Genomic DNA, 27183 nt, shown 5'->3' on the forward strand with positions numbered 1-27183 from the left:
CACGTCATTCCCACCGGGGTGGAAAATAACAAATGTCAGATGAGGCTGTGGACAAACAGGAGCCCTTGTGCTGTGCTAGTGGGGATACATGACGGCACAGACAACGGAGAGGAGGGTTTGGCGGCTCCCCAAACAAGTCAAATGGAGAATTGCCACATGACCCGGCAATTCCACTCCTGGGCATCTTCCCCAAAGAACTGAAAACTAGAACTCAAACACACACGTACACCCATATTTACATGGCATGAAGAGCAACAGCGAACAGGTGGAAAGAGCCCAAATATCCACCAACAGGTGAATGGACACCCAGCAACACTACGCGTGATCTTCACTATTTGTGCACTCTGTATCTGCGAGTTCACCTGCCTACTCGCTAAAAGCCACAATCACAGCACGCGGCTTTCACATGCCTTCACACACAAGCACAGAATGGTGGAAATCTGAGATGCCTGACCCAGCTGATGATGAACAACGGGACGCTCTGCCTTCTTGTTTCAGCTCAGACTGTGAACAGGTGTGTAGTGCGGGGCTGTTGGTGGTGGTCTCTTCCTTGACGAATTTGCTATTTCAAAAGGTCCCAGCATGGTGCTGAGGGCAGTCTGGGGCTCCTTAGCATTGAAAGGCTGTGATGTGCGTTATAAAGAAAGTATGTTTGTTGAAAAAGCTTTGCTTAGGCAAGAGGTATAACGCTCCCTGCTGTGAGTTCAATGTTCATGATCAACAGTGTATACTAAACAAGGTCTTCAGACAAAAACACACTTAACACAAGGTTACACATTGATGTGGTTCACAAACATGTGACCAGAGGTTTATGGGAAGCTAACCCTTTCTTTATTCTCCTTGTAGCAAATGTTCCTTCAATTTCTGCTAATTCAGTGTTTGTGGTGACTTTGTAGAATGGAACGACTGTAACAAGAATCAGGTGCCGTACGAAGGAACGTCACCCACCCATAAAAGGAAACGGAACACTGACACACCATGATGCGATGGAGCTGGAAAACATCTTGCTAAGTGAGAGAAGCCAGGTGTGGATGGACACTACTGCACGGTTCCTCCTGCAGGAAACGCCTGGACTAGGGACTGGGGAGAAAGGAGAGCGGAGGCAGGGGGCATGGGGAGGATAATGACTTCCAAATGCGACGGGGCATTCCCCTGGGGCAGGAAGTTTTGAACTTAGAGAGGTGGTGGGTGCACAGCAGTGCAAATGCACAATGACCCTGAACTGTGCACTTTAAGTGATTCATTGTGTATATGTGGATTTCACCTCGATTTTTTTTTTTTTTTACAATTGTGGCATCCTAGGAAGAGATTTGGTCTCTGACTTTGTTCCTGGTACAGATCTCCTAAAAGCTGTGGAATTTCACAAGTAACAAGATGACAGGAATGTCTTTCATTCTAACAAGATGACTCTTGGTGGAGCCTAGACACCCTGCTGACGGGACTGGTCACCTGAAGGACCAAGCTCGGCGCGAAGCTCTGACCTCTCAGCCCCGCGTCCCAAGCCCTGAAGACAATGAGGCCGGAGATGGAGCTAATCACCAATGGCGGACATGTCATCAGTCATACCCACATTATAAAACCTCAAAAAGCCACTGAACAATGGGGTTGGAGAGCTCCCGGCGGTCACACAGAAGGAGCTGGAAGGCCATGGGAGCTCGGCCCAGCCCACGCCTTGCCCACACGCGCTGCCATGTGCTTGCCTGAATTGTATCCCTTGTAATAAACTGGCAAAAGTAAGGAAAGTGTATCAGAGTATCGTGAGCTGTTCTAGCAAATCATGGAATGTGAGGAGCAGGTCTTGGGAACCGGTAAGGCCAAAGCCCGGGAGGCCTGGACGGCGGCTGGTGTGGCAAGCAGGGGCAGTCCTGTGGGGCTGAGCCCCTCAGCTGTGGGGTCTGTGCTAATCCCGAGTAGATGGTGTCAGAACTGAACCAGACTGGAGACCTACAGGGTGTCCGGAGAATCAGAGCTGGGGAAGTACTGGAAGGGACACATGCGCTGTGTGTCAGAGGTGGCCTGAGGGGAAGCGGCTACATACTGCACCTATCTTACTTCTGCAGGCAGACCCCCAACACCGTTTTTTTCCATGGGGGTAAGAGGCGGTTTATCTGTAAAAGAACAACCTGCCCACAGGGCAGCTGACTGTGGTCTCCCAGGAGTCCTGGTGCCAAGCTCCACGGAAAGCAGAGGCCCCTCACCGGGAGGATGCTGCGTTAGGGGGAAAATACCCAGTGCCTGAGAGGTGCCGCTGCTGCACGGGGTGCAGGGAAGCAAGCCCACCATCACACTTCCTGTGGGAGGCCTCAGAGGCCGCTTTCCCCAGCTGGCCTCAGGACAGCGCAGCTCCTACAGGACAAGGTGCATTCCCAGCAAGCCTACTGCGACCGCACCTGCCGAGCACTCGCCTTCCCCCCTGAATCCTCTACCAGCTCTGAGAAGCCCATCTCACAGATAGAGAAACTGAGGCCTTGGAAGCAGCTGGTCCACAGGCGTCTCCCCCTTTGCTTACTTACTACCTCGGAAATCCACTTCCCTAACCCACTGCGGAGGGGCAGCCAGCGCTGGAAACCAAGGGCGACCCTGGCCTGCGTCAGCAGAGCCCAGGTGCTGCCCGTTTCAGCCGGTCTTCCAACCTGGGGAAGCTGCTTCTGCACCAAACTGGTTTCCTCTCCCACAACTGTCTGATCTTCACAAAACATCTCCAGGTAGGGCACCACAGCACAATACATAAAACAGTACCGTCCTATTGCTGGGTGTGACCAAAGGCCAGAATTGTGAACAGCGGCTCTCTAGGTGGAGCTTGTCTCGGGGGTTTAAGCAACAGATGTGCACAAACAACCACACGCTCTGCTGGTTCAAATCCCAGCTCCATCCATTACCATGGATGGCCTTGACCAGGTGATCAAGCCTCCTGGGCTCCTTCCCCCCCAGACTGGGGAGATCACCTTCCTCCAGGACTTGTCTGCAGACTAAATAAGCACCCACGTGGCACAGGACACGCCTGGACTGGGAGCCCGCCTGCCTCGGGTAGGCCTCACCTCGCCTCCTCAGCTGTCAGTGCAGGGCCGCCCTCTACAGCTCGGACAGCAAAAGCACCTCTAGAAACAGGATTCTGGCGAACAGTCAGTGTCCAGCATTTGTCCTCAATGAGAGAACATGCTGTGATTCTGAGGACCGGTCTCTAGGTAGCCCTCAGGCCCCAGCCACCCATCAGACAAGTGAATTCCTAGGGACCCTTTTTATGTTTAAAAGAAGAAAACATGGTGCACACGGTGTGGGGGGGTCATGGGGAAGACGGTGTAGCTCAGAGAAGACAAGTAGGGACTCTGTGGCATCTTACTACACTGATGGATAGTGACTGCAATGGGGTATCGGGGAACCCGATCATAAGGGGGAATGTAATAACCACACTGTTTTTCTTGTGAAACCTTCATAAGAGTGTGTATCAATGGTACCTTAATAAAAAAATAAAAGAAAAAAAGAAAAAAGAAAAAAACTGACATCTGCCCACAGGGTTTAAATGAAACCACATGAAAAACCTATTCCACCTAAAGAGGAAAACGGTGTTGTGTGTAAATGAGACCTAGAGAAAGCCCTCTCCGGCAGCAAAAGCTCTCAGCCCCAAAGCAGCTGCCACCCTGGAGCACTGCGCACAGGCCTGAGGTGCATGCCCACGGGCTCCACAAAAGGGGCCCCTGAGGAAGAGGCAAGGTGCTTGGGGCCCCACCCCAGGGCCTTCCTTACAAAGGAATGTGGCAGGAAAAGCTCACCAGGAGCAGAGGGTCCTGCACTGCCCTGCAAGACATGTACACACACCCGTGCACACGCCAAGTAAGAAAGACCAAGGATCTGAAAGACCATGTGGGATATTCAGGACACATTGGGATGGCCCTCGCTGCCTCCTCAATGCCCCAGTGTGGGAGAGGACGCCCACTGTGGGGACAAGTCCTACAGCTGGGAACCACCCACTCCCTTCCCTAGAGGCGCAGGACATGGCGGTGGAACCACGGAGCACTCAGACCAGGAAGTCTGGACAAAAGGCTCAGGTGAGTGCTAGAAACACAGCAGAAGCTCAGGTGAGTGCTAGAAACACAGCAGAAGGGGTGACTTAGCCTGACCCCCATTCCTGTGGCTTGATAGAAGGGCGGCGGGCTGGGGGAACCTGTGTGGTCTGGGTGTCCTAGCACCCTGGCTTCTGCCTGCAGCTGGCCTGAGACCCCACCACCACCGCATGAGGCTGAGAGAATGAACCTAGCTAAGCAAACAGCACCAGCCATGCCGTACGTGACACGCGGCCAGCCTCCAGGGGCCTAGCTGCCCCCAGCAGGGCCACGAGGCCACACTGACCTGGCGCTCGATGCTCCCTCCACGGGCTCCCCCACCGCCCTCAGCTGTGTGGTCTGAACGAAGGTCCATAGACACGACACGACAACTCGGCCAGAGGAAGACTCTGGAACATAGCTCTTACTCAGACCACAAAATAAAAATAAAAAGGGAGAGAAGCCTCTCTTGCCCTGGGACAATGTTCTACTTGTGGGAATGGCCCACCACTGTTCTGAGGAAGACTTCACACTATCACAAGTCATCGGTGTGCCAGACGGGAGAAAAATCCGTGCTTAAAAAACCAAGTCGAAATCACAGTGAGTAGACAATGGTCGTCGGGGTCGGGGGTGGGGGAAACAGGGCAAGCTGGAAAGGATACAAATGTCCGGCATAAGCTGAGCCGGGTCTGGGGCCTGCCGGACAGCATGGCAGCCATGCTTACCCATCCCGTGCGCCAGGAGAGCTCCAGGGCCCAGGGCCTGGTCCTGTGCATCCCCGCACAGCAGCCCCACCCGCTGAGGGAAGACAGAGCCTCCCGGCAGACCCCTGAAGGGCAGCGGGAAGTCAGGCAGGTACCTGGTGGATGCAGATATGGCCCCCAGCAGGGAGAGGAAGGTCTGCGTGTTGGGGACCAGACAGGCCTCAGGGAACACAAGCCTCGCTGGCCTGTGGAACCCTAACTGCCTGTGAACCTCAGAGGGAACTGACCCAGTCAACCCCGAGCTGAGCTCGAACCGGCTGCGACTGCAGCAGCACCCGCCCCTGCAGAAGAGCACTGCGCACAAATGCTGAGCACTACCTGCAGGGGCACTCGGTCTCCCCGGCCAGCCGGGCTCCACTACCACTGTCCCTCTCCAGGGGCTGCCCGCCGGGGCTGCAGGGCGGCCGACACCGGCCCAGGCACCAGCCCTCTTCCCCCACACTCCTGGGGCAGCGGACGCTCCCTGCCGGGGCCTCCCAAGCAGGGCTGCAGAGGACGCCCCGAAGCTAGCTGCGGGCACAGGCACCAGCGGAGTGCGGCGGCTCCCCTGCTAAAGGAGCCTTCGCCTGTGCAGATAGGCTGGTCTCCGCAACTCTCAGGGTGATCCGGGCTCCTGTGAGCTAGGCCCAGGAGGCCCCACCGCCAGATCCTGCCAAGTCACACCTGCTAAAGTGTCACTCAGCTCCCAGAGGTCAGCGCACTTAGTCCCATTGCTAGAGATTCGGGATGCAGGGCGGTTTGAAGCACAGCCAGGTACGAACAGGCGACTAACGAAACAAGCCACGGTTCCACAGGCCCTGGGAACGCTCCTTCCCGGAAGGCAGCAAGGCTGCTTGCAGCCCATAGCTGCGCTCGAGGAAAAGTGCCGGCACAGCCAAGCCACCTCTGAGCCAGCAAAGGTCACGGCGGCCTCTTGGTGGCACTTGTGAGGAGCAGAAACAGGCTGCCAAGAAGGCTCGTTTTAATTTAATTACTGAGCTTAAAAAAAAAAGAAAAAAAGCACCAAGTTCTGAATGTGTTCCCCCAAAATTCATGCTAAAATCCTAATCGCAAATGTGATGGTAATTGAAGGTGGGCCTTTGGAAGACGACTGGGTCCTCACAGCGGAGCCCTCCTGAGTGGGATCAGTGCCCTCCTGACAGAGACCCCAGAGAGTCCCCGGGCCCTCCTCCACGTGAGGACAGAGAGAGAAGTCTGCAGCCTGTAAGAGGGCCCTCGCTGCCCGTGCTGGCACCCTGACCTCGGGCTTCCAGCCACCAGAACTGTGAGCAATAAACTCCTGCTCTTTATAACCTGTCTCGTCCGGTATCTATTACAGCAGCTTCAATTTATATATTTATATATAATATAAATAATCACTGTAAATGTTTAGAAACCATACATGGAGGAAAATAAAACAAAAGCCCCTGTAATCTTACCACCCAGATTACCCGTTAACATTTTTGATAAATATAACTGCTTTTTTCTGTAAGTAATATTCATAACTTGTTTTTCTTTCAACAATATTAAAAACGCCCCTCTGCACCCTCAGGTCACTGCAGACTCTGTTAAGATCACCATAAACGTACCTAACCAATCACCTGATGCCAGACATTTAGGTAATTTCCAGATCTTCACCACTAGTCATGGCCGGATGACTAACCCCAAGGCCCACCCACGGACTCGGGCGCTGTCAGGCCTGTCACTGCTGACTCAGGGACCACGCACGCTTTCAGGACCATGGAACAGGATGCGGCCCGGCTGCTCCCTGGGCAGACGGCACCCACTGATTGGCACAGCACCTGCCCCCGCATTCAAGGGACAGATGGACGCGCTGCCTCACCCGCCCGCCCATGTTCTGACTCGGATCTCTCCACTGCTAGGAATCCCCACGCTCCATCCCCATGCACCCCAGGTCTACTCCCCTTCTGGGAGCCACACCCCTGCTGGGGCCCTACCTTGTTTTTGAAGTACACCTCGATGGGCATGATGAAGCCAGCGTACCCCGACTCCTCCACCTTGTAGGGGGGCTCCTTGCACACTGAAAGGAAAGGGGAAAGGCATCTGTCAAGTCCCGGCCCGGCCAAAGCCAGCAGCAGCAGGGGGCCCACAGCTTCCCATACCTCCTCCCTGGGCTCAGCTGGCCTGGCACAACGGCGGCTTCTCCGGAGGCCAGCACCCCTGGGAGCATCAAATCCCATGCCAGCTCCCATGCCCAATCTTACGGAATTCCAAGAGGTCACAGGGAACAGAAGGAGCCAGTGCAGAGGAACGGTGACGCTGGCCGCCATGGAGGAACAGTAGGAAGGGACATGACATTAGCTAAAGCTGAACAGCCAGAGATGGCCTCTGGCCACACAAGTTCACCCAACACAGGGCAGGGAGCTGCCTGGGGCCTCGACAGCCCAGGCAGGGCAGTGCCCTACAGCATCCACTGCCTTCATCCCTCACTCAAACCCATCAGCTGAAGCTGGGAGGCGGAGATGGCCCGGTCTCAGGGGGGACACTCCCGGGTTCCGTCTTAGAGCCTAACAAAGGTATTCCAAGTGACGCAAAAAGAGACTCAACCCCAGAGGTTAAAAACCCTGACGTCAAGAAAAACAGCAATGCAGGTAAAATAGTCTCTGGCAATCTCACTCTCCAGGGTGAACTGTCAGTGCCTGACACACATGCTGTCATCACGGAAGTAACGTGCCAATGCTGTTCTCCACTTCTAAGAAAATCAGAGCCATACAGATCAAATCCCCGCTGCCCTCCACCCCTCCTGCGCCAGAGGCAACCACCATGGGGAGAGGAAAAACCCTGCCCACTGTTAAAACCTTTCTGCATGTACATCTGCACAGCGGGCCAGAAACTGCTGGCAAACAGTGTGTGGAACATAATGAGACACAACTTTTTCAATTAAAACATTTTAAGACTTTTTCCTTAAAAAAATATTTTCAGCTCTGAAATATCACACATCACAAATATCTCACGTATCTCATATATCCAAACAACACTGGCCAGCGAGTGTGGTAGGTTTGAAATAACTAGCACCCTCCAGGCCAGGACTGGCTGGACAGCAGAGGGGGGCCAGGCCACCTTGCTCCATACACCCTGGCCCCGGCTCCCTCTGCGGGGTGCCCTGAACACTGTCACCTGACGTCAGGGTCTGCACGGGGGTCATTACTGCCAGCAAGCGCTGCCTGCACCCACTTACTGCTCCAGTACCACAGGTGTCAGACATGCTGGGAGACAGAAGAGGCCCTGAGGGTGCCCCAAACCTCAGAGCTTAGCCTTGGTGGTGTCACCACCCCCATTCTGTTAGCCCACAGCCCCCTGCCTAAAGGACAGCAAGCCAGGTCACCACGTGGTTGCCCATGGTAGGCTGGGGTGCTATCATGGGAGACGGTGGCCCCGCATCTCTAATCCAGCAGTCCTGTGCTCCTTGGACATCCTCCCAGTGGGTGCTGGACAGGAACTTCAGAGCCAGCCTACCCCAAACATCCTCCTCCTCACCTCTTAACTCTGCAACCCCTGTTGCACCTGCAGTTTAGGACCCAAGCTGCCCACACAAGGCCCTGGGGTCACCCAGACTGCTCCCTCTCCTCCAGCTCTCCTGTCACCATAAGCTATCATGTCCATCTCTTAAAATGCTCTGGAATGTACCCCACCTCCCATAGGGGTCACTGCCCAGAGCCTCCCTAGCCCCATGCCCTCAGGCTGGTGACAGCTCTGAATGCAAGTGACTGTCCCCCAATGGCTTCCAGCTTTGAGCGCCTTGAAGAAGCCTGCACCAGCTGCAACACCTCCAGCCTCATCTCCCACCAGCACCACCTCACGGTCAAAGTTCAGCCTCACAGATCTACTCAGATCACGGACCACTTCCTCTATGACCCGTTCTCTGAGCTCCCCGCCATTTTCAGCCCATGGTCCCCTCCTATGGCCACCAGCGTCCACGGGCCACTTGATCACAGCACCTCCCGTACTTACTCTGTCCACCTCTCTCCATCCCCTCCATCTCACTCAGTGTTACACTCCCCCGGCCAGAACCAGGGTTGGACCTTTTGAAAACATACACGAAGTATCTGCCAGACACTGCTGAGCAGGCCACACTGCCCGCCCTGTCAGGTCCCCTGCCAAAGTGAGGGCCAGGATGCAACATGGACAGGGAGGCCAGATCCCAGGCCGCCTCCTGGGTCTCCCATCGGTCTGAGCAGACTGGGGAGTAATGGGGCCTCCAGCTGCTCGCAGCCCCTGCCTGGTGCTCTGCCCGACCCAGCAACAGTGAGCACGGCCCACTGCCCCCTTGACTGCATCTAGCACAGGGCCGGCACCATGAATACTTGAGTCAACCTGAGCCCAGGAGGAAAGTGGGCATGGGACAGAGAGGAGGGGCCCATCTTCACCACACGATCCCCAACAGAGGAGGTATGTGCAAAGGCACGGGGCAAAGAAGGGGCTGGGCACCTGCTTACAGACTCTGTCCCCTGCCTGGCTCCCTCTGCCACCTCCAAACTAAATCCCATCCAGTCAGGGCCCACCTCCCAGCAGGGACAGACCTGTCCTCCCTTGGCCTCTGACCTCCAGGTCACTATGTCCATTGCGGGCAGGTGTCTCTCCAAGTGCACGTGTCACGTCTGGCACTGATACCCTCCCAGATGCACACCCTTTTGGGGAAGGGACCCTGTCATGTGTTCCTCATGCCTCCCCAAAAGCCTGGCAGATGACAGACACTCCAAGGCTGAAAAGCATCCATCCTTTCAGAGACCTACCTGGTCCCGGCTTCCGGACTAACTTGGGGGACCAAGTGCGTGCACTGGCCTGCTGTCCCAGCTGAGACCCTGGAAACCAAAGTGACACAAATACGACAGGAAATAAAGCCAACAGAGTGAAGTGGGGAGGAAGGTGACGTGAGCAGTCCAGACAGTTCTGGGGGGCAGAGAGTAGATGAGGAAGAAAACAGCAGACTAAAGCCCATGTCCTCAGGTCTGTGATATGCCCAACAAATCAAAAACAAGATGCTTTAAAAAAGGAAAATCATAGAGAAAGAAAAGGCTCTTGGATATTACCAACAGTATTTACCATTTTTTACTTCAATAGAAAGACCAAAAGATAAAGCTGATGAAATCCCCCTGAATGCAGAGCAGAAGGACAGATTTTTTAAAGAGTGAGATGTGAAGAAAAAGTTCAGCAGATTTAAACAAATGTTAACAGCAGCTAATATTTATTGTGTGCCACACCCACTGTGCGCCTGGCACTTTACTAACTCACTTATCATTTAATCTTTACAATCACCTTAAAGGCAGATACAATGGTTCCCATTTTACAGATAAAAAGACTTAGACATACAGAAGCAATAAGCACCCTAGAAAGAGAAAATAAGTAGATGGAAATCAATTGTCAAAGAAACAGAAGAAAACTTCCTGGAGCTAATGTGATGGACACAAAGCGTCCAACATTAGGAGCAAAAAAACAAAAGAAGATCCCAGAGATGTTATTAAAAGTGATCCTAAATGTTTCTAGAGAAAACAAAACAAAACAAAACCCAAGTCGTCTGCAGTGGAACAAAAACCCAGGAGTATCCGACTTCTCAGAAGACAATGAAGCAATACTTCCAAAGCTCTGACTGGTAGTAATTCCCAAACTGGAATATCACACGCAGCCAAGCTACCACCCAGGGGCTGAGAGCTGAAGGACGGTGCTTTCAAAGGGACAAGGAGTCAAGAGTTTGTTTCCCACACAACTTTCTTCAGAATTTGCTCAGGTAATTAATCTCTTGGAATATTACTTGAGAAATTACTCCAGTAAAACAAGAAAATAAAGGAAAACATTAAACATGAAGCAAAGTAAATGGCCAAATTTTAACCAAGAACAACAAAAAGAGCTGACTTTGACATGACCTTGAACATTCTCCTCTGAGTGCTCACGGACAGGATGAATGGAATCCTGGTGTACTGACTGGCCCTACAGTGAACACAGTCAGTACAGGGCAATGCTGTTTGCTGGCTTCTCACTCTTACAGTCACTCTCTGATCTCAGAAAGGAAGACTGGGTCTTAATTTGACAACCTTAACATTGTCAAGTGTAACTCCCAAAAGGAGGGGTGTAAGGTTCCAGGAAAGACAGGGGGAATGGGTGCTCCTTCCTAGGTGGAAAATCAGAGGATGACAGGGCAGAAGAAGACAATTGTGCACTCAATGTTCAGAAGCAATTACTGATCCTTCAGCACTGGGGACGGAGCTGCAAAGTGCAGCAAGATACTCGGCTCTCACTGGGGGAGGAGGGAGGATGGGCAAGATAAATAATACATATAATATGATCAGAGGCCGAAGAGAACTACAGAACAAAGGCCAAGCAGCATGCAGCCATAAAGGTAAACTGAGCGAAGAGACTGCATGTGAGAGCTGGCGGGCAGCAGACATCTGGGGAAGGGAGATGGGGAGCCTGGAGGAGGATCGCAAAGGGAAGCGGGACTCATTATCCGAAGTCACAAGGGCCATCCCTGCAAAACCAAGCTCTTCACTAGAAAACCTCCAGGAGAGGGTGGATAAAAGACGTCTGAGTTTAGGATAAAGTCTAGGTAAGTCAGCAAGTATTTTTTTTAATTTGAAAAATTAAGAAGTAAGAAGCAAATCAGCTTCTACACTAATTTGAGGTGTGAGGGAGGCACGAAGGACAAAGGACAAAACCATTACCCTGAGATGGGGATGAAGGCTTCCCCTCCTCAGCCCTGCTGCTGGGTTAGGGATGTGTACACATGGGACTTAGAAGATACTTTTTAAACACATAAAGTATCATTTTAGAGACCGGAGTCCTAAAACAAATACACTGGTTTGTTAACCGGGCCCATGTTTCATTGACAACTGGCAAAATATAATCCAGCCAAGCGTTGTGGCCGCAACAAACAGCAAACTGGGCCTGAGTACTTGATTCATCTGATGCTGTCTGCGCAGGGCAGCCCAGACAGACTGCAACCAGCAGGACTCCACTGCTGATTTAAACCCTGCCCACAGGCTGACAGGTTAGGAGGGTACACCTCACCTAAAACCCCATCCTCAGTTACCCGGAGCCCAGAGAATGTGCCCCTTCCACACGCACACAGGCAGACTACTGGGCCTCTCTGACCCTCAGTTTCCACACCTGCCTGCAGGGACTCTGGGAGGCCCCGTGACGCAGGGGGTCACGAGCAAGTGCGTGCACGGTACAGACACTGCAAGTGCTGTGGACAGCAGATGCTACTTCTAATGGCTGCTTGGTTACCCACCTGGCAGAGACAAAGAGGAAAGAAACAGCTAAAGGTGGATGGAATCATCATCCTGGGCCTCTCCCGGAGGGCAGGGGACAGGGCAGGGGAGGTAGGTGGGGAAGAACCAGAGAGGACGCTGCCTGAGGAGAGGGGGGCCGCACCCAGGCAGGGGGCCACCGGCAGAGCACAACAGCAACCACGGACACCTGGCGGAACAGGCACACAGGTGCCGTAAGAACAGGACCCCTGCTTCAAAGCACAGGCTGCTTCCCTGGCCCCCCACCTGTAAAACAGCCCTGGAGGCGCAGAATGGAGACACAGCACATGAAGAGCTATATGGGAAGAGCTGAGAGATTACTCCTGAAGGCTGTTTATGGGGACCTGCTGGGTCAGCGACCACATCAGCTCTCCTCCAAGAGGCTCAGAAAGGAAAGGTGGAAAGGGGGAGAAGGTGACGACTGGGGCAGGAGCAATCAGGGAAAGCAACCACTGACAGCTGATGAAAAACACCAACAGGAAAGGCTCCGAGGCCACCAGGGGCATCACACCCCGTTCCCGGGGAGCCAGATGTCTCTGCTTCCATCCCAGATGTCACCTCCCCACTAGCCCGACCTGCAGGCCTGGGATGGGCTCCTGCTTCAGCCTGAGGCTGTCCCCACCTGCACAGTCCTCGGGGTGCCCTGAAACCCTGCCCTGCAGGCAGAGAGCTCAGCAGCCCCAGTATCAAAGCCCTTCATTCCTTTATCAACTCATCCACTCAAGGAATATTTACTGGACCCAAGACATGCCAGGCCTCACACAGGGACTCAATGGCGAGGGGACCAGCTGCAGGCCGGCCCCCAGAGAGCTCAGAAGACTGCCACCAGCCTCATTCCAAATCCACATCAGACTCCCCAGGGAGTGCCCTCTGACCCCCACAGAGGGTGAGTCCCGGCTCTGCCCGTAATCCAGACCCTGCCAGAAGGCCTGGGTGGGACCTTCGGCCTGACGAGAGGGCAGGCTGAGAGGTGAGGCGGGCGCGGGGGACGTGTGAGGAACAGCGGGCGGCCAAACGAGCACCTTCTATGCTCTTTGCCCCAAATACCACAACTTCTTAAGCTGGCATCTCTCGTCAAATGCAGGCCCAATTAGCAATTTCCTGATAACCCACCAGGTGGGCGTAAGTTGCCCTTCCTACCCACTGGCTACTTTCTCCCAGACGCTTCTCAGTGCCTGAGTCTAAACAATGCACAAGACACAGTCACTACCTCCACTGGGCGCTCCCTACGAGGGACTCAGTGGAGGAAGGAGAGGCAGAAAGGAGGCCGGAGGACCGTTTCGCGCACGCTCCCAGCTCACTGAGGGTCACACACAGGGCGCTCAGAGTGTGGGCCCTTCTGCCCCGGGGGAGGGCAGACAGGCCTGCCAGGGGGCGACACTGGGCTAGCAGCACAGGTGCTCAGCCTGCAGGGCAGCACTCACCGCGCTTGGGCTTGGGGAAGCTGTCGTGCAGCCGGAAGACCACCTTCTCCACGAAGTGCTGGATGTCACACTGCTCGGGGCCGCGGACAAACACCATCCAGTCGTGGGTGAACCCCTCCGTGGTGGGCTTCTTCCGCAGTTGGGCGCGGTGTCCCAGCTCTAACTTGACCTGGACAGTGCACTGGAGGGAGAATGAAATGGGCACAGGGTCAGCACCAAGCCCACAGCAGGGGACTGCAGGCCATCCCACCCCGTCGCCTACACGCCGCGGTCAGCACCAGCCGTGGCAGGTGGAAACTCCGGAGTGACGCCTAGGCTCCTGGACCAGCCAAGAGAGAGCCAAGAGCCTCCCGGCCCGCAGCAACCCAGCACTGTGCAGATCGCCTCGTGTCTCCTCTCCCGGCAAGCCCGCCAGGCCCTGGGTCTGTCCCTGCCTTCCCCTCGTCTCTATCCCAGGCACAGCCTCCCTACTGCTCCTCACATAAGCCCAGCTCACCCCTGCTTCCGGGCCTCGGCATCCGCTGCCACCGGGCCTCTTCCCCACACCCTGCATGCCAGCTCTTTCCTGTCACCGAGGCCTCGGCTCCACTCCTGCCTCCTCGGAGAAGCCTTCCCTGACCGCCCGGTCTGAAGGCACCCACTACCACCCCGTCCCCCGGTCACATGGGGTGCCACAGGTCCATCTGCTCCGCTCTTATGCGGGCTCCTCGGAGGGGGCCCCCTGTTCAGAGCAGAACTCCTCACTGAGGTCTCCCAGTATGCACCAGTATGAGCAGGAGTGCAACTACCTTACTTGGGGATAGAGGAACTAAGGCCCCAGGAGCCGCTGAGCAGCATACACCAGAGAGGCGGCAGCTGGGAGGGAGAAGGGCCCGGATTCGAGCCCAGGTGGGCACCGCCCGAGGGCCGGCTCCCTTCGCCACTCTGCACCTCGCCTGGTCACACCACCCAAACTCCTCGAGTGAGCATTCGTTCTCCTCCATCCTGTGGAACACCTCCTGGAGAACAGAGACCCTCGGGGGCCACCTGAGTCACCCACACCAAGGCCAGCTTGCAGTTCCAAAAGCGGAGAACGGAGCTCACAGTGAAAAGAGGGGGTGAGGGTATGAAGCCCCCAGGGACAGGTCACAGGTGGGTCTGTGACCTGGACAGTCAGCCGCCCATCATGATGCATGTGTGCGACACCCCACTTGAAACATAAGGCAGCTCAGGCTGGTTCCGTTCCACTGAGCACAAAGCCACAAAACTTCGAAGCATCCCCACACCTCGGTCGGCCAAAACCACGAACAGGGAACCTACTATAAACATCCACTCTGGTCTGTGAAATCCTCCCTGGACTACTCACTGATACAGCCAGACACCAAGTATCAAATGCAAGAATGTTACAAAGAAAGCCAAGGCCAAGTAGACACTTGTTCTTAAGTGCCGCGATAACCGGCAGCCAGCAGCCAGCCGGTGGCCTGGATCCCACATGGCCCAGATGGAGCGCCGCGTGCCCTTCCTCCCTCCAAGGCCCATCCTCCCAGGGCCTGACCGGAAACCTTACGCTACATTTTCCATCCCCTTCCTCACCCACAGATCTTCTGTGCATCCCTACCTCTTCTGGGTGCCCAGACCCTGCTCAGACCCTACCACCAGTGTCCTCCTCCCAATCACCTGGTCTCCAGGTCCCCTGTCACTGCCTGAATGCAGGGCACACAGCTCCGATCGCCCACCCAGTTCACAGCTTCCGGTGGCCTGCCACTCCCTCAGAATACAGTCCAACTGCCTCAGCACACCGCCCATTGCCCATCTTCCCACTGTGCGTCCCCGGGTCTGAGATGCTCATCGTTTTCACCTTTTACCTTTCTGAAGCTGGAATGTATCCTGCAGACTGTCTAAGTTTCATGCATCGAGGGCCTCCCGGCTGTGCACACATGCACATTTATGCAGACCCAACACACAGAGGCGTCACTATGCTGGCAGCATGCCTTGAGGGCTCAGGAAATGCAAGCACCCTACGTTCCAGCACAATCAGACCCTGACCATCCTGAGACACACTGGGACCATCCACTCCTGTCCACCTGTGTTCCTTCGAGCCTACAGCCTGGGGTGCCCTACACTCGTTTCTCTGCTGATCGAAATTCCACTCGCCCCTTAAGCCCTGGCGCAAGTGCTACTCTCTCCACAGCCATTTCCAGTCACCATGCTGGAAACCAACTATACCCTCAGGGCTCCATGGCATCTGTGTACAACCAACCCCACGGCACCCACGTCATCCCTTCCCTGCTCCTGACTGTTCACCACTGTCTCCCCAGGGCCACCTCTCACCTGGCCTTTTAACCTCTCTTAGAACCATGGGACACAAGGCATCAACAGTACTGGATGAACTAAACTAGAAAGAGTTCCTAGCTCAGTGAGTTCTAGGTAGTGCTACCCAAGAGGGACAGGCCAAGGACACTGACAAGGACAGGGCAGTCCCAATGTCTAACAGAGGCTCAGGGTACTGGCAAGCCAGCTGTGACCAACAGGGCAGAAGTTCTCCAGGCACTGGAAAAGAGCAGGGATTCCCTGGGACCGGGCCTCGCCACATCTCCCTCCAGGTAGGAACTGGGACAGAGCATTTAGACTCGGCACAACAGGAGTGGCAGCCAGCTCTCGGTGGCCGACGGGACGAGGAAACAGTATCTGAGTAAAAGTACCCCAGCCACTGTGTACGGTCTGCAGGCAGAAAAGGTCACAGGCACACGGACAAGCCATAACCAGAGGCTAAGAGGCAGCCGGGGGTGTGGCTGCAAAAGGAGGCGACTTCAGAAGACCCCGCAGGACAAGTGGCCGGGGACGAGGAATGAGGAGGAGACTCAACGCCAAGACGCAGGTAGCTGGGGTGTGGCTGGCGCCACATGATGGCGGGTGGGTCACTCCATGGGAAACAGCCCCCAAAGCCCATCAGCCAGAGGCGAGCCACAGACCCACCAGAGCGCAGCACAAGGATGTGCACACCCACCCCAAAAGCACATCGTCCCCAACAGGCCGTCATCATCATACACGCTTACGTGGTTTCCCGCCGAGAACAGCAGACCAGTCCTGGACTGCTGGGAGCACTATAGGTGAGAGTAAACGCGGGCAATCCACACAATACCCCGGCGGAGGCAGTCTGATTCTCTGGAGTGACTCCTTCCTATGCGATACGCCGCTTCCTCAGATTCTGTTACTCCCCCATCAGGCTGCTCCAGTCTTGGCTGCCTTCCTGGCATTTCTGATTACACGGGGCTCTAACCCAGGGCACATGAGCACCAGAGCAGTTACGGTAAAAGAATGGGACACCACAGCTCCCGTGGAAGAGGGAAAATTGAAGTGCCAACAACATGCTCCGGAGGCCAAAGTAAACAGGAAGGTTCCGAGGCAGAGATGGGCGATCCCGGCAGCCAGCGACTGGGCCCGAGCTCTGCCCCGGCGGCATCTGTGGCCCGGGGGCTGGCGCCAACCCAGCCTCGACAACCCCCAGGTTCCAGGTGCCAATGACTGTGCACACTGGTGCGCTCGGGCGAGGAGCACTCCCCACAAATGCCGGAATCTTCGAAGAAATAAAGATGGTGGAACGGCCCAGACGCTGGGCCACTGTATTAGAGCAGAAATCACCAGTTCAGTGAAGCATCCCAGCTACACTGGACGGGAGGCAAGCAAGGAGCTGAGCCCTGGCCAACGACTCCGACTTGTCAAGTCGTGATCATTTACTGGCACAGCTACGCCAATCCCACCCCAAGGTTTCTGCCCCCTCTCCTGCTAGTCCACCTGGGCTCCTCCCCTGTCCTGAACCACCAAAAACACTGAAGCAAATCAGCGAGCTTTCTCTGGGAAGGGCGCTTGGCCTAAAGAGGCTAACAGCCGGCGACGCTCCCAGCGGCCTCGGAAGGAACGAGGCTCACCACCCTGCCGACTGCTTGGAGGCGCTCTGCAGAACCTCCAGGGTGGCCGGCTGGAAGCAGCCCGGGGACCTGGCCTCAGTTACCGCCGTGTCCCAGCACTTTGGGGACCACGCTGCCACCCACTCCCTCCACAAAAGCCCAGAACAAAGGGGAACATTCCAGGCCAGCCCCTCTTTTACTTCTGAGAAATCACCCAAAAGCCCTGTGAATGGGGATGGAGTGGCACAAGGGCTCCAAGGGCCATCTGGGGACAGTTAGGCTTGGGCAGAGGGCCTCAGCGAGGCACTGCCCTCTCTCCAGGCCAACTGGCAAAGGGTACTTGGCACACAAGGGCCAGAATCCTAAGTCCTGCAAGCCAGGCAAACAGATCCTGGAAGGCAGCTTGCTGGGCACTTCTTCCCTAAATGCTTAGGTCCCTTCAAGTGCGGACACCAACGGCCATCGCCCAGCAGAGAGAGAGAGCCGGCCCGCTTCTAACAGCCCCCCAACGCCCACTTCAAAGCCCTTCCCACATCCCGCAGAGGCTGCCCTCAGTCTGGGCCCCAGAAGGCAGGTCTTTAACAGTGAGTTCATCTGTACAATTCCCCTGATTTTCCGGTGGGAATTCTCTTCAGAAGACACCTTTTCCTCTGGGAATTTGCACTTTACCAAGTGGTATAATTATGCCTGGAGTTTGGCTACAGCATCTAATTCCCTCGGATGCAGCAATTCCCTCCCAGGGAAAGAAAGCACCAAAGAGCCTTCTCCCTCGTCAGCCTAGATGGATGGTGCCAAGCTGCCGGCAACCCACTCCACACATGCAGAATCGGGGAAGGTGCTGGTCCCACGGAGCAACACAAGACCAGATGAAGTACTCTCTGCAAAACTTTTCCCCCTCTGGACCCTGCCAGGGGCTCTCAGGAGCAGCCAGAATGTAAGATGGGGACACGACTGACACGCCTCTGCAGCAATCCTCTAGAGCGGAGGGCCGCCTGCCCAGAGGCAAGGGCCTCTCGTGACAGCTGCATGAATCCCTGGTCTTCTAACTGTAGGCACACAGGCCAGTGCCTGCACCCTCTCCTGGTTCCAAGAGGCCTTATCTCTTTGACCCAGGGTACAAGGCTAATAACAAAGAGACCAGAAGGGCTCAATGTCTCTCTAGAAACTAAGGGTTAGGTGTGCACACCATGAGGATATGCAAATACAATCCTTAGTGTTCAGACTCCCAGGAAGACTGGCCCTCACCAGCCTGCCAGGGAGGCCGGGAACGGGGCATATATTATACATGTATGACACCTGCAGACGTGGAGACAGCACACCAGGTGTCCCCCCAGTTGCCCAGACAGCAAACTTGGGAGATTTTTAAATGCACACGACCCCAGGAAAGGCATCTGTTTCCAGTTCAGGTATGCCTGGTTACAAAGGGACTGAGCCCTGGTTACTTTTATTTAACCAACAATTGGTGAAGCTAAGTGGAAAACTTTGCATTAGAAATTACGACAGACATAAAGGGGTACAGGACTCTGGTACCTGCCCTCAAAGACTTTACAACACATCAATGCAAGGCAAATGGTAGGTGGACTCCAGAGCTGGGTGGGGAAGACCCTACCACCCTCGAGTTAATGCTCCGAGCAGTTCTGAGCCTTCCTCCACAAGGTATGGGCAAAGAGTGGGATTCCCACCAGGCCTTGACCGCTCTCATGAGCCTGCACGTCCACATCTATAAACGGGCCATCATCTCTACAAACAAAACCTCCCCTCAGGAACAACAGATGGCCACAGGCAGTGGTTCCCAAATCCAAACTGGGGAGAGCCTTTTGAAAAGTCAGCGTCAATGCAACCGCGTGGGTCTGCTGCCCACCTCAGGCGGCTGTGAGGCCTGGAGCTTCCACGAAGGGAGACCCCCCCACACCAGGTGCTGGCACCACTTCTAGCTGCCTAGGCAATCCCCGCCCACCAGGACCCCCAACCCTTCTTCCTTTCCCAGTCGGAATTCCCAGCCCCTGCTCCGTCCTTTACTATGCAATGCCTATCTCACCATCCTTGAAGATAAATCACATGCCTCCTGGACCTGCCCCACCAAATACATCACCCCTTTCCCCATAGGAAAACATAAATCCCACAGACAAGGACTTGAAGGTACAGACTCAGAGGTACGAGAATCAAACAGGTGGCTTACAGCCAGGGTAGAGGGAACCAGAAGCACCTTCCTGGCCACAGGGAAGGGACTGCAATGCTTCCCTGAGAAGCCGGGAGCCCAGAGCAAAATGCACAATCCCCCTCCTTAGCTGGGCTGAAAGTTCTAGAGTATACAACAGGAAGAGTCAAGGCCTCCCGAAGCCAGCAGGCCCTCAGGGGAAAGTCCTGGTGTTTCCCATCAGACCAAGGCATTTACAGGAGTGGGGCATCCTCCGGCTGAGATGCTGCTGGATTCAAAGCGTCTCCCGCACACAGAAGTCACCCTGCACACTGAGAGCCACTCACCTCCTTGGGTAAGAACCACTCTCCTGTCTCCCCAAGGGCCTCCATCTGTGTGCAGAAGGGGCCCAACTCCCAAACTCCTCCCAAACGTGCAGGAAAACACAGCCAGGGACAGAGAGGCAGTCTGTGGGGGCGGGGGGAGTGACGCACCCACTTTCCTTCGGGACCCAGACCAGCCCTGCCCAGTGGGACTTTCTGCCATACACAAATGTCTCTGTAGTGCCCCGCAAGGTGGCCAGCAGCTCAGTGGGGTAGGTCTCGGGCTGGAGCGACTGAGGAGCCGCCTTTTTCATTCCAGTTCGTTCAAATTTGGACCCCAAGTGTGCAAGGGGCTGCTGCACTGGGCTGTTCTCCCTCTCACCAGGCCAGCCCAGCAAGGCCAGTGTCTCCCTCTGTCACAGACTGAGACTGCCACCTATTCTCACCACCCCCCGCCAAGAAAGACAGCCGCCCAGATGCCAAGGTGTACACAGCACCAGGCAATGGACACACGGGCTACGCGTCTCCCCAGAACTAGCAGGTGGGGTGCGAGGCAAGAGCCACCTTCTGGGCCTGTGTGGTGCCCAGCAAGACTCCCAGGGGTGGGCTTTGTTGCCAATGGCCTCTGAAAGTATATTTTGTTTTGTTTTTTACCTCCGTACAGATTGGAGGCAACAGGCTACAAACTGGAGGCATTAGGCCTTGTCCCTGGAGGGAAATGAACTCACACTGCATGTAGAAATCCACCATTCAACTGCTAGACTCTTCCTTACCTCTCAAGAGAAAGGGGGCAACACCAAAGCCAAGAGGGAAATCGTGGCACGAGGGTGCCACCAACACGAGCCTCGGTGATCCTGTACCACCATGAGTGGCCGGGGTGGGCAGGGGAGGTCTCCTGTTCCCCAGCCACACAGCGCCTCACCAGACAAGAGCCGCCTCAGCGGCGCCAGCAGCCAGGAACGCCCCAACCTGCCCTCACTAACGGTGGAGACTTCAGCTGCCACCCCCACACCGCCTTTCCTGGCCTTGTGCCCCTGGGCACAGGGGAGGATGAAGAAGCAAATGAGCCTATGCTGGGGGCCACAGTGGTCCTGGCCTTGAGGAGGGGAAGGGGCTTGCATACCGAAGAGACAGCACAGGGTTGGTAAAGGGGGGATGTGAGGCTTGGCTCCAGGTTTCTGGGTAGAAGGGAGAGGGGCCCTGGGGAGGTTTATGGAAGTTGGGGTATCCCCCTGGGTTTGGAGCAAGGCTCTGCTTGGTGTGGCCTCTGAGATGCAGGGGGCTGTGCGGGGAGGGCAGTGCCTCGGAATCGCAGGTTCAGGCTGGGGGATGTTGAAAGTGGCAGACCCCAAAGAGAGACAGATTCTGGGGAGACTGCAAGACTGTGAAGGGAGGCTGACTGAGGCTGGCAGAACCAGACGGAGGATGGAGACCTGGATTGGGGGAAAATGTGGGGAAGCATAAATCAGGGTCACGAGGCCAAGGGGACCCAAACTGAGGGGATCCCATCAGGCATCTGGTGTCTGCTTTGGTTTCTGGCTTGGGGGATCCCAGTCACAACAGAAATGCCCCTGGTCTAAGACAAAAGACTGAGAACGAAAGGGACAGCCCCTCGGGAACTGGGTGCCACGGGAGGGTGCCTGGAGACTGAAACCAGAGGGGCCAGGAAGCAGGACAGGTCAGAGGAGTCTGAGGAAGCAAGGTCCAAGGCAGCTGCTCAGTGGAGGCCTGGGTCTTTGTGGGAAAAGACCCAGGCCCAGCGCAGGCCGGAGGGGAGAACTCACTCAGGTGGAGGCCGAGCCGGGGGGCATGCGAGAGGAGAGGGCGCAGGCCTGGGGCAGGATGAGGGTTAAGGAGGTTTAGAGTGGGCCTGGGTTCCAGGAAGGGGTGGGGCTGAAGACCAGGGTCCCAGGAGCTCAGGGACACTCAAACCCCCGCGAGGGTTTAAGGGAGAAGAGGCAGCAGGCTGGGGGCTCAGGGAGCTGAAGGGCTCTCAGGGCCAAAGATCCAGAGACCAAAACAGACAGAGACCACCCTAGACCCAAACGGGAAAAAAGGGGGGCAGGCCAGACCTGAGAAATCTGCCGGATCCCCAGGGGCGCCCGTGGGGACATAGGGCTGGGGCCTCGAGGGATGTCCCGGGGGCTCTGGGCCGGACTGGGGTCCCAAAGGGCGTTCCAGGGGGAGGTCTGCGCCGCCTGTGGGGACTCTGGGCCGGGCCGGGGTCGGAAGGGGCGTCCCCGAGGGTTCTGGGCCGGACGGGGGTCAGGAGGGGAGTCCCAGAAAGGTCTGGGCCGGTCCGGGATTCCGAGGCCGTCCTGGGCTGGGCCGGGCCGGGGTTCCGAGGGGCGTTCGAGCGCTCGGGCCAGGCCGGGTCGCGGATGGGGGAGGGGCGCCCCCGCCCCACATAAAGGCCCGGGGAGCGGCGGGCGCGCACAAAGCGGGGCGGGAGGGCGCCGAGAGGGGTAGGAAGGCCGGGACCGAAGAGGGCCGGGCGGGCGGGCGGAGGGAGGAGGGAGGGAGGGAGCCGGCGGGCGGCGAGGGCTACGCTGGGGCGGCGCGGCCGCTCCTCACCTGATTGTCCATGGCTGGCGCCCCGCCCCGCCCCCGGGCCCCGCGTCGCTCGCCGCCGCCGCCGCTCAGCGCCGCCCCGCCGCCCTCATTGTCTGTCAGGCACCGCCGCCGCCGCCGATCCCGGCCGCCCGCCCGCCAGCCCCGCGGAACCGGAAACCACCGCCAGCCCGGGTCGCGCACCGACCGCGGGCCCCCGCCGCCGACTCGGGCCCGCCGCCCCGACTGACAGCCTCCTAGGCCAATCGTCAGCGCGGACGGTCGCTCATGGGGCGGAACTTCCGACCTGGCGGGGGTCTGCCGGGCTGTGGTCGGAGGGACGGAGTCCTCAGCCAATAGTAGGCCCGGACGGGAGGGGCGGAGGGAGGGAGGGAGGGAGGCGCGACTCCAGCCCTGCCGAGGGGAGCGCGAGGTGTGCGCCGCACGTGGAGGGGGGCGGGGGCGGGACGGGGGCACCGTGCCGCGCCTGCGCACTGCGGCCCGCAGGGGGCGCTGCCTAGTGGACGCAGCCTTCCCGGACCGCAGCTTGGGTGGCGGAATCGACCTCTGGGGAGGGAGCCCCAGGGACGCTTTTGTTTCCTGGCCACGTGTTGCTTCTGTGTGATGGAATGAGCTCTGCGCTCTGGAACTGCGGACTAATTTTGCAGTCCTGGATCAACATCAGGGCAAGCCTGGCCAACTCGCTTCTTCCGGAGTCTTCCGGAGTTTTGTGCATCTGTAAAATGGGGACACTCATAGTATCAAGCGATGCCAATTCAAGCTATGTGAATGACATAAATTTGAAATCGGCTTCGTTAAAATGGTCAAAAAGGTCTCATTTTCCCCCCGAAATTTACACTGCTAATCCTTCCCAAACCTATTATTAATTTACCACGATCATACAATTTCATGACTTGTATATTGTATTTATATCGGATATAGGCAGAGCACCCTATCTTTTTCAGGATCTTGTAAGTCACTTGTCTCTCAGACATTAGAACTTCTACCTGCAAGGACCTTGGTAAAGTTTTAAGTTCCTCCTTATCATGAAAAGTCAAGATTTTTAGTTTGTTTTTCTGGGTGTTTTGTTTGTGCTTTGTTTGTTTTGTTTTTGCTCCCCTTTCTCAATCGTCAGCCAAGTGGTCAAATCAGTAACTGGAAAATCAGTAACTTTGAAATAGAAGTAAGTACAGACAAAACCTCTGAAGGAGGCCAGACTGTCATAGTAACACTGGACTTTTTAATCTAAAGCAGGGCATGCTGGGGAGAAAGAATAATGGAGAAATAACCCATGATTAAGTGTCCATCAATGGGTGAATAGACAAATTGTGGCATATCCATACAATGGAATATTATTCAGCCAGCCTTTAAAAGAAAATTCTGACATTTGCTACAACATGATGGATCTGGACACAAGGTGCTCAGTGAATTAAGCCAGACACAGAAGGACTGACCCTGTCTGATCCCCCTCTGAGGAGGTCCCTAGAGGAGCCCTATCCACAGACACAGAAAGTAGGTGTTGGGGACCAGGGGCTGGAGGAGGGGATGGGGAATGTGTTTCATGGGGACAGAATTTCAGTTTGGGAAGCTGGAAAGTTCTGGAGATGGATGGTATGGATGGTGGCCATGGTTGGGCAACAATGTGAATGTACTTAATGCCACAGAACAGGGTGCTTTAAAAAAGGTTAAGATGGCAAGTTTTATGATCTATACATATATATATTTATATCATAATTAAAAAAAATTAATGGACTATTTGACATCATGAACTTGTAAGTATCCATAAGTCCTTAAATGATAGTAAAAGAAGAACAAAGCTCATCTGTCCCCTTTGAAGGTAACAACTGTACCAACTCCTCACTTACCATGCCTTTACAGCATAAAACTAGCCCGTTGATAAAAGCTCTTTTTACAGAAAAATGCCAGCCAGTACTGTTGAAAGCATGATAGAAAAAAATCACTACTGTGAATGCCCCAAGAAAGAACCATTGCAGACAAGAGTCATCAGTGGATGCTAAAACCATGAGCTGAAAGGATCATCGCACATCCATCAAAGATCATCCCTGAGAATGCTGCTAGATACAAAGAGGAAAAAATAACCTTACAATGAATCACGCCATTGCCCTCCTGGTCCAGGGATGACTCTTACCAGGCTACCAGTGGAACATGCAGAATGACGAGCTTCTACCAGGCTGCGCCGGGAAGCCATGCAGCACCAAAAAGAAAGTGTTCTTGCCTCCAAAATTTAACTTGGATCGAGTCACACTTTCAGTCCTAACTTTCCATTTACAGGAAAAACACATGGATAGAGGAACATGAGAGAGGACACCATGAGAAGCGATTCAATAAACCCAGAAGGAGGAACTCTCGACAATCTGGCTTCCTCCAGTCAAGAGGATGGAGGAAAAGAAATAGGGACTGCCAAGGGGTTACCAGAGATGACGTCACAGCCAAATGCAATGTGGGGCCCTGCGTTGGATCTTGGGGCCTTGACCAAAGCAGCTGTGTCAGCTGGGGAACTCTGAACATGAATAATAACAGGTGATCTTTAAATTTCTATTTGGTCAAGTGTGATAATGGGATTATGGTTGGGTGGGAAATTGTCTTTATTTTTAGAGATGCCTAAGGGTGAAACACCACCACACTAACTGCCTTGAAAATATGATTTAAAAAACTAGATGAAGCAAAATGGGCAAATGTTAAGAATTGTTCAGTCTAGGTGATGGGCATATATATGAGAGTTCACCAGACTATTCTCTTTACTTTTCTGTATGTGTACAATTTCTATAATAAAAAGTAACACATTTTTTAACGCATCCTCTGCCTAAAATACAACCACTGGATTCCTTCCTTGGGAGGTAAACAGAATGTTGCCCATTTTCTCAGTAGCATGTGATAGCCAACACCTGCTATTCATGAGTTCAATATCGCCTCATTTCACCCCAACGATACTAAGAGGTAGGTATTGTTGTCCCCATTTTACAGGTGAGGAAACTGAAGCTCAGAGGAGGTAAGTGAGTTGCCCAGAGTTGTATGGCGAGGATATGGCAGAGCTGGGGGCCTCCTCAATGAGACCAACCCTGACCGTCCCACTTAGATGCACATTTACCCATGAGGCCCCTTGTCTGTCTCCCCTCCTGGCCAGGATGGAAGTTCCAGGGGGACAGGCACCTTGGTGGTGTTCATTTATGTATATCCTGAGCACACAGCCTGGCACAGGGTAAATGCTCAATAAATATTTGTTGCATGAGATGAAATACTACTGAATCACATAGTGAGTGGGCTAGTTTCTTTTCAATTCATTTCTGATCTAATGTCTGCAGCAAGAAAGTCTTGGCATCCATGCATCTTAAGCCTCTCTTGGCACTCCCCAAGCTCCGTCAAGGACAAGGGAACAGATTCAGAGGTCAGAGTCTGGGACAGGTAACTGCCTCCGGTGCAACGCTTCTCAACCCCTCCTGGACATCGAAATCTCCTGCAGAGCTTAAAAAATACCAGTGCCACGGGGAGGGCTGTGCAACACAGAGAAGACAAGTAGTGATTTTACACCATCTTACTATGTTGATGGACAGTGACTGTGAACGGGGATGTGGGGGGACTTGGTGAAGGGGGGAGCCTAGTAAACATAATGTCCTTCATGTAATTGTAGATTAATGATACCAAAATAAAAATAAAAATAAAAAATACCAGTGCCCACTTCCCACCTTCAGAGATGCCAGTTCATTAGTCTGGAGTAAGATGGTCACCCCCCACCTTATTCTTTCTTTCTTTTCTTTCCTTTTTTTTATGTGCAGCTGGGGATTCTCATGTGCAGGCCGATTTAAGAATCCCTGAGCTGCAGTTAACACTTCTTGTTGTTACTGTATCTACAAGTAGCTCCTTAAAGTGATACAATGTGTCCTTTTGCAGTACAGCAGTGTGAGCCAAGGAGGAGATTTAAAGAAAAACATAGAGCAAATTGTAATTTGAGCAATTAGCAGAATGCTGGTTGACACTTATCCTGATGTTACAAACAATGAAACTGAGACGCAGAGGAGGATACAACTGGCCCAAGTCCCACTGCTAGGAAGTAACATTTTGGACCCGTGGAGTCCAGTCGGCAGTCTGTGACTGAACTGCACCTGCCTTAGGCCTCTGTCGCCCTCTAGCCATCCAGATTATTTGCACCCAAGGGGAGGGCTTGGCATTCCTTCCCCTACTGCATCACCTCCTAGGAAGTTCAGCCCTTCAAGATTGTTTTTGGAATCCTCTGTCTGGCCTCCAGCATGTTCCCTGCACCTCCCAGTTTCCTGCCAGCCACAAATGGACACACAGCCACTCACGGCAGTATTGAAAATGACTGAGCTGGAGCAGAGCCCAGTGGCCAGTTAGAGACCTTGCCGGGATTAGCTGCAACTCAGAGCAGACCTTGAATGGCAGACGGACGGTGTCTGACCTTTAGCTCATAGGCAGTGGGGCGTCATGAACGGTTTGGGAGCAGACCAACACTCTATATGCAATGAGGCATTTCTCCCAGAAGAAGGGCAGTGCACTGGACTCTTCGCAACTCTCCTACTCAGTCTGCCTCTTTTCTGGCAGCAATCCGTGATCTGGGGTTTCCTCCCAGGGCCAATTATGAGCCTTTAAGGCACTTCTGTGTGACTTTTAAAATGGCAGTGCTTCCAGGAGAATGCCAGCTCATGACAGGGCACATGCTCCAGGATGACTCAACCCCACCTGTCCCCATCCCCGGTGTCAGACCTGCGGTCAGAGAGGGGCCCCCCGTCCCGAAGAGGCACCTGCCCAAGCATGGGCAGCTAAAGGACTGCATTCCT

At 54.8% G+C, this 27183-nt stretch overlaps 1 protein-coding gene and 1 long non-coding RNA gene across 6 annotated transcripts in view; one reads left to right on the forward strand and one right to left on the reverse strand.

Moving 5' to 3' along the window:
* MLLT1 (MLLT1 super elongation complex subunit) overlaps positions 1 to 22559 on the reverse strand; it is a 57703-nt gene extending 35144 nt beyond the window's left edge. For both annotated transcript variants that reach the window (XM_073220529.1, XM_073220528.1), the window contains exons 1-3: positions 22394 to 22559; positions 13473 to 13653; positions 6742 to 6824 (exon numbers count right to left, since the gene is read on the reverse strand). In XM_073220529.1, coding sequence (XP_073076630.1) covers positions 6742 to 6824; positions 13473 to 13653; positions 22394 to 22405 — 276 coding nt within the window. In that variant the 5' untranslated portion in view covers positions 22406 to 22559. The remainder of the gene's footprint in view (positions 1 to 6741; positions 6825 to 13472; positions 13654 to 22393) is intronic.
* A 31-nt stretch (positions 22560 to 22590) lies between these two features.
* Positions 22591 to 25972, forward strand: LOC108406194 (uncharacterized). Of its 4 annotated transcripts, none has more exons than XR_012124538.1 (4): positions 22591 to 22728; positions 23624 to 23881; positions 24285 to 24910; positions 25355 to 25972. It is a non-coding gene; the product is annotated as an uncharacterized lncRNA (long non-coding RNA). The 4 variants fall into 4 exon arrangements; XR_012124537.1 differs by having other exon boundaries at positions 22592 to 22728; positions 23621 to 23881; XR_005061356.2 differs by lacking the exon at positions 22591 to 22728 and having other exon boundaries at positions 22850 to 23881.
* The last annotated feature ends 1211 nt before the right edge of the window (positions 25973 to 27183 follow it).

The sequence above is a fragment of the Manis javanica genome, chromosome 13, assembly GCF_040802235.1.
Source record: "Manis javanica isolate MJ-LG chromosome 13, MJ_LKY, whole genome shotgun sequence".
NCBI lineage: Eukaryota > Metazoa > Chordata > Mammalia > Pholidota > Manidae > Manis > Manis javanica.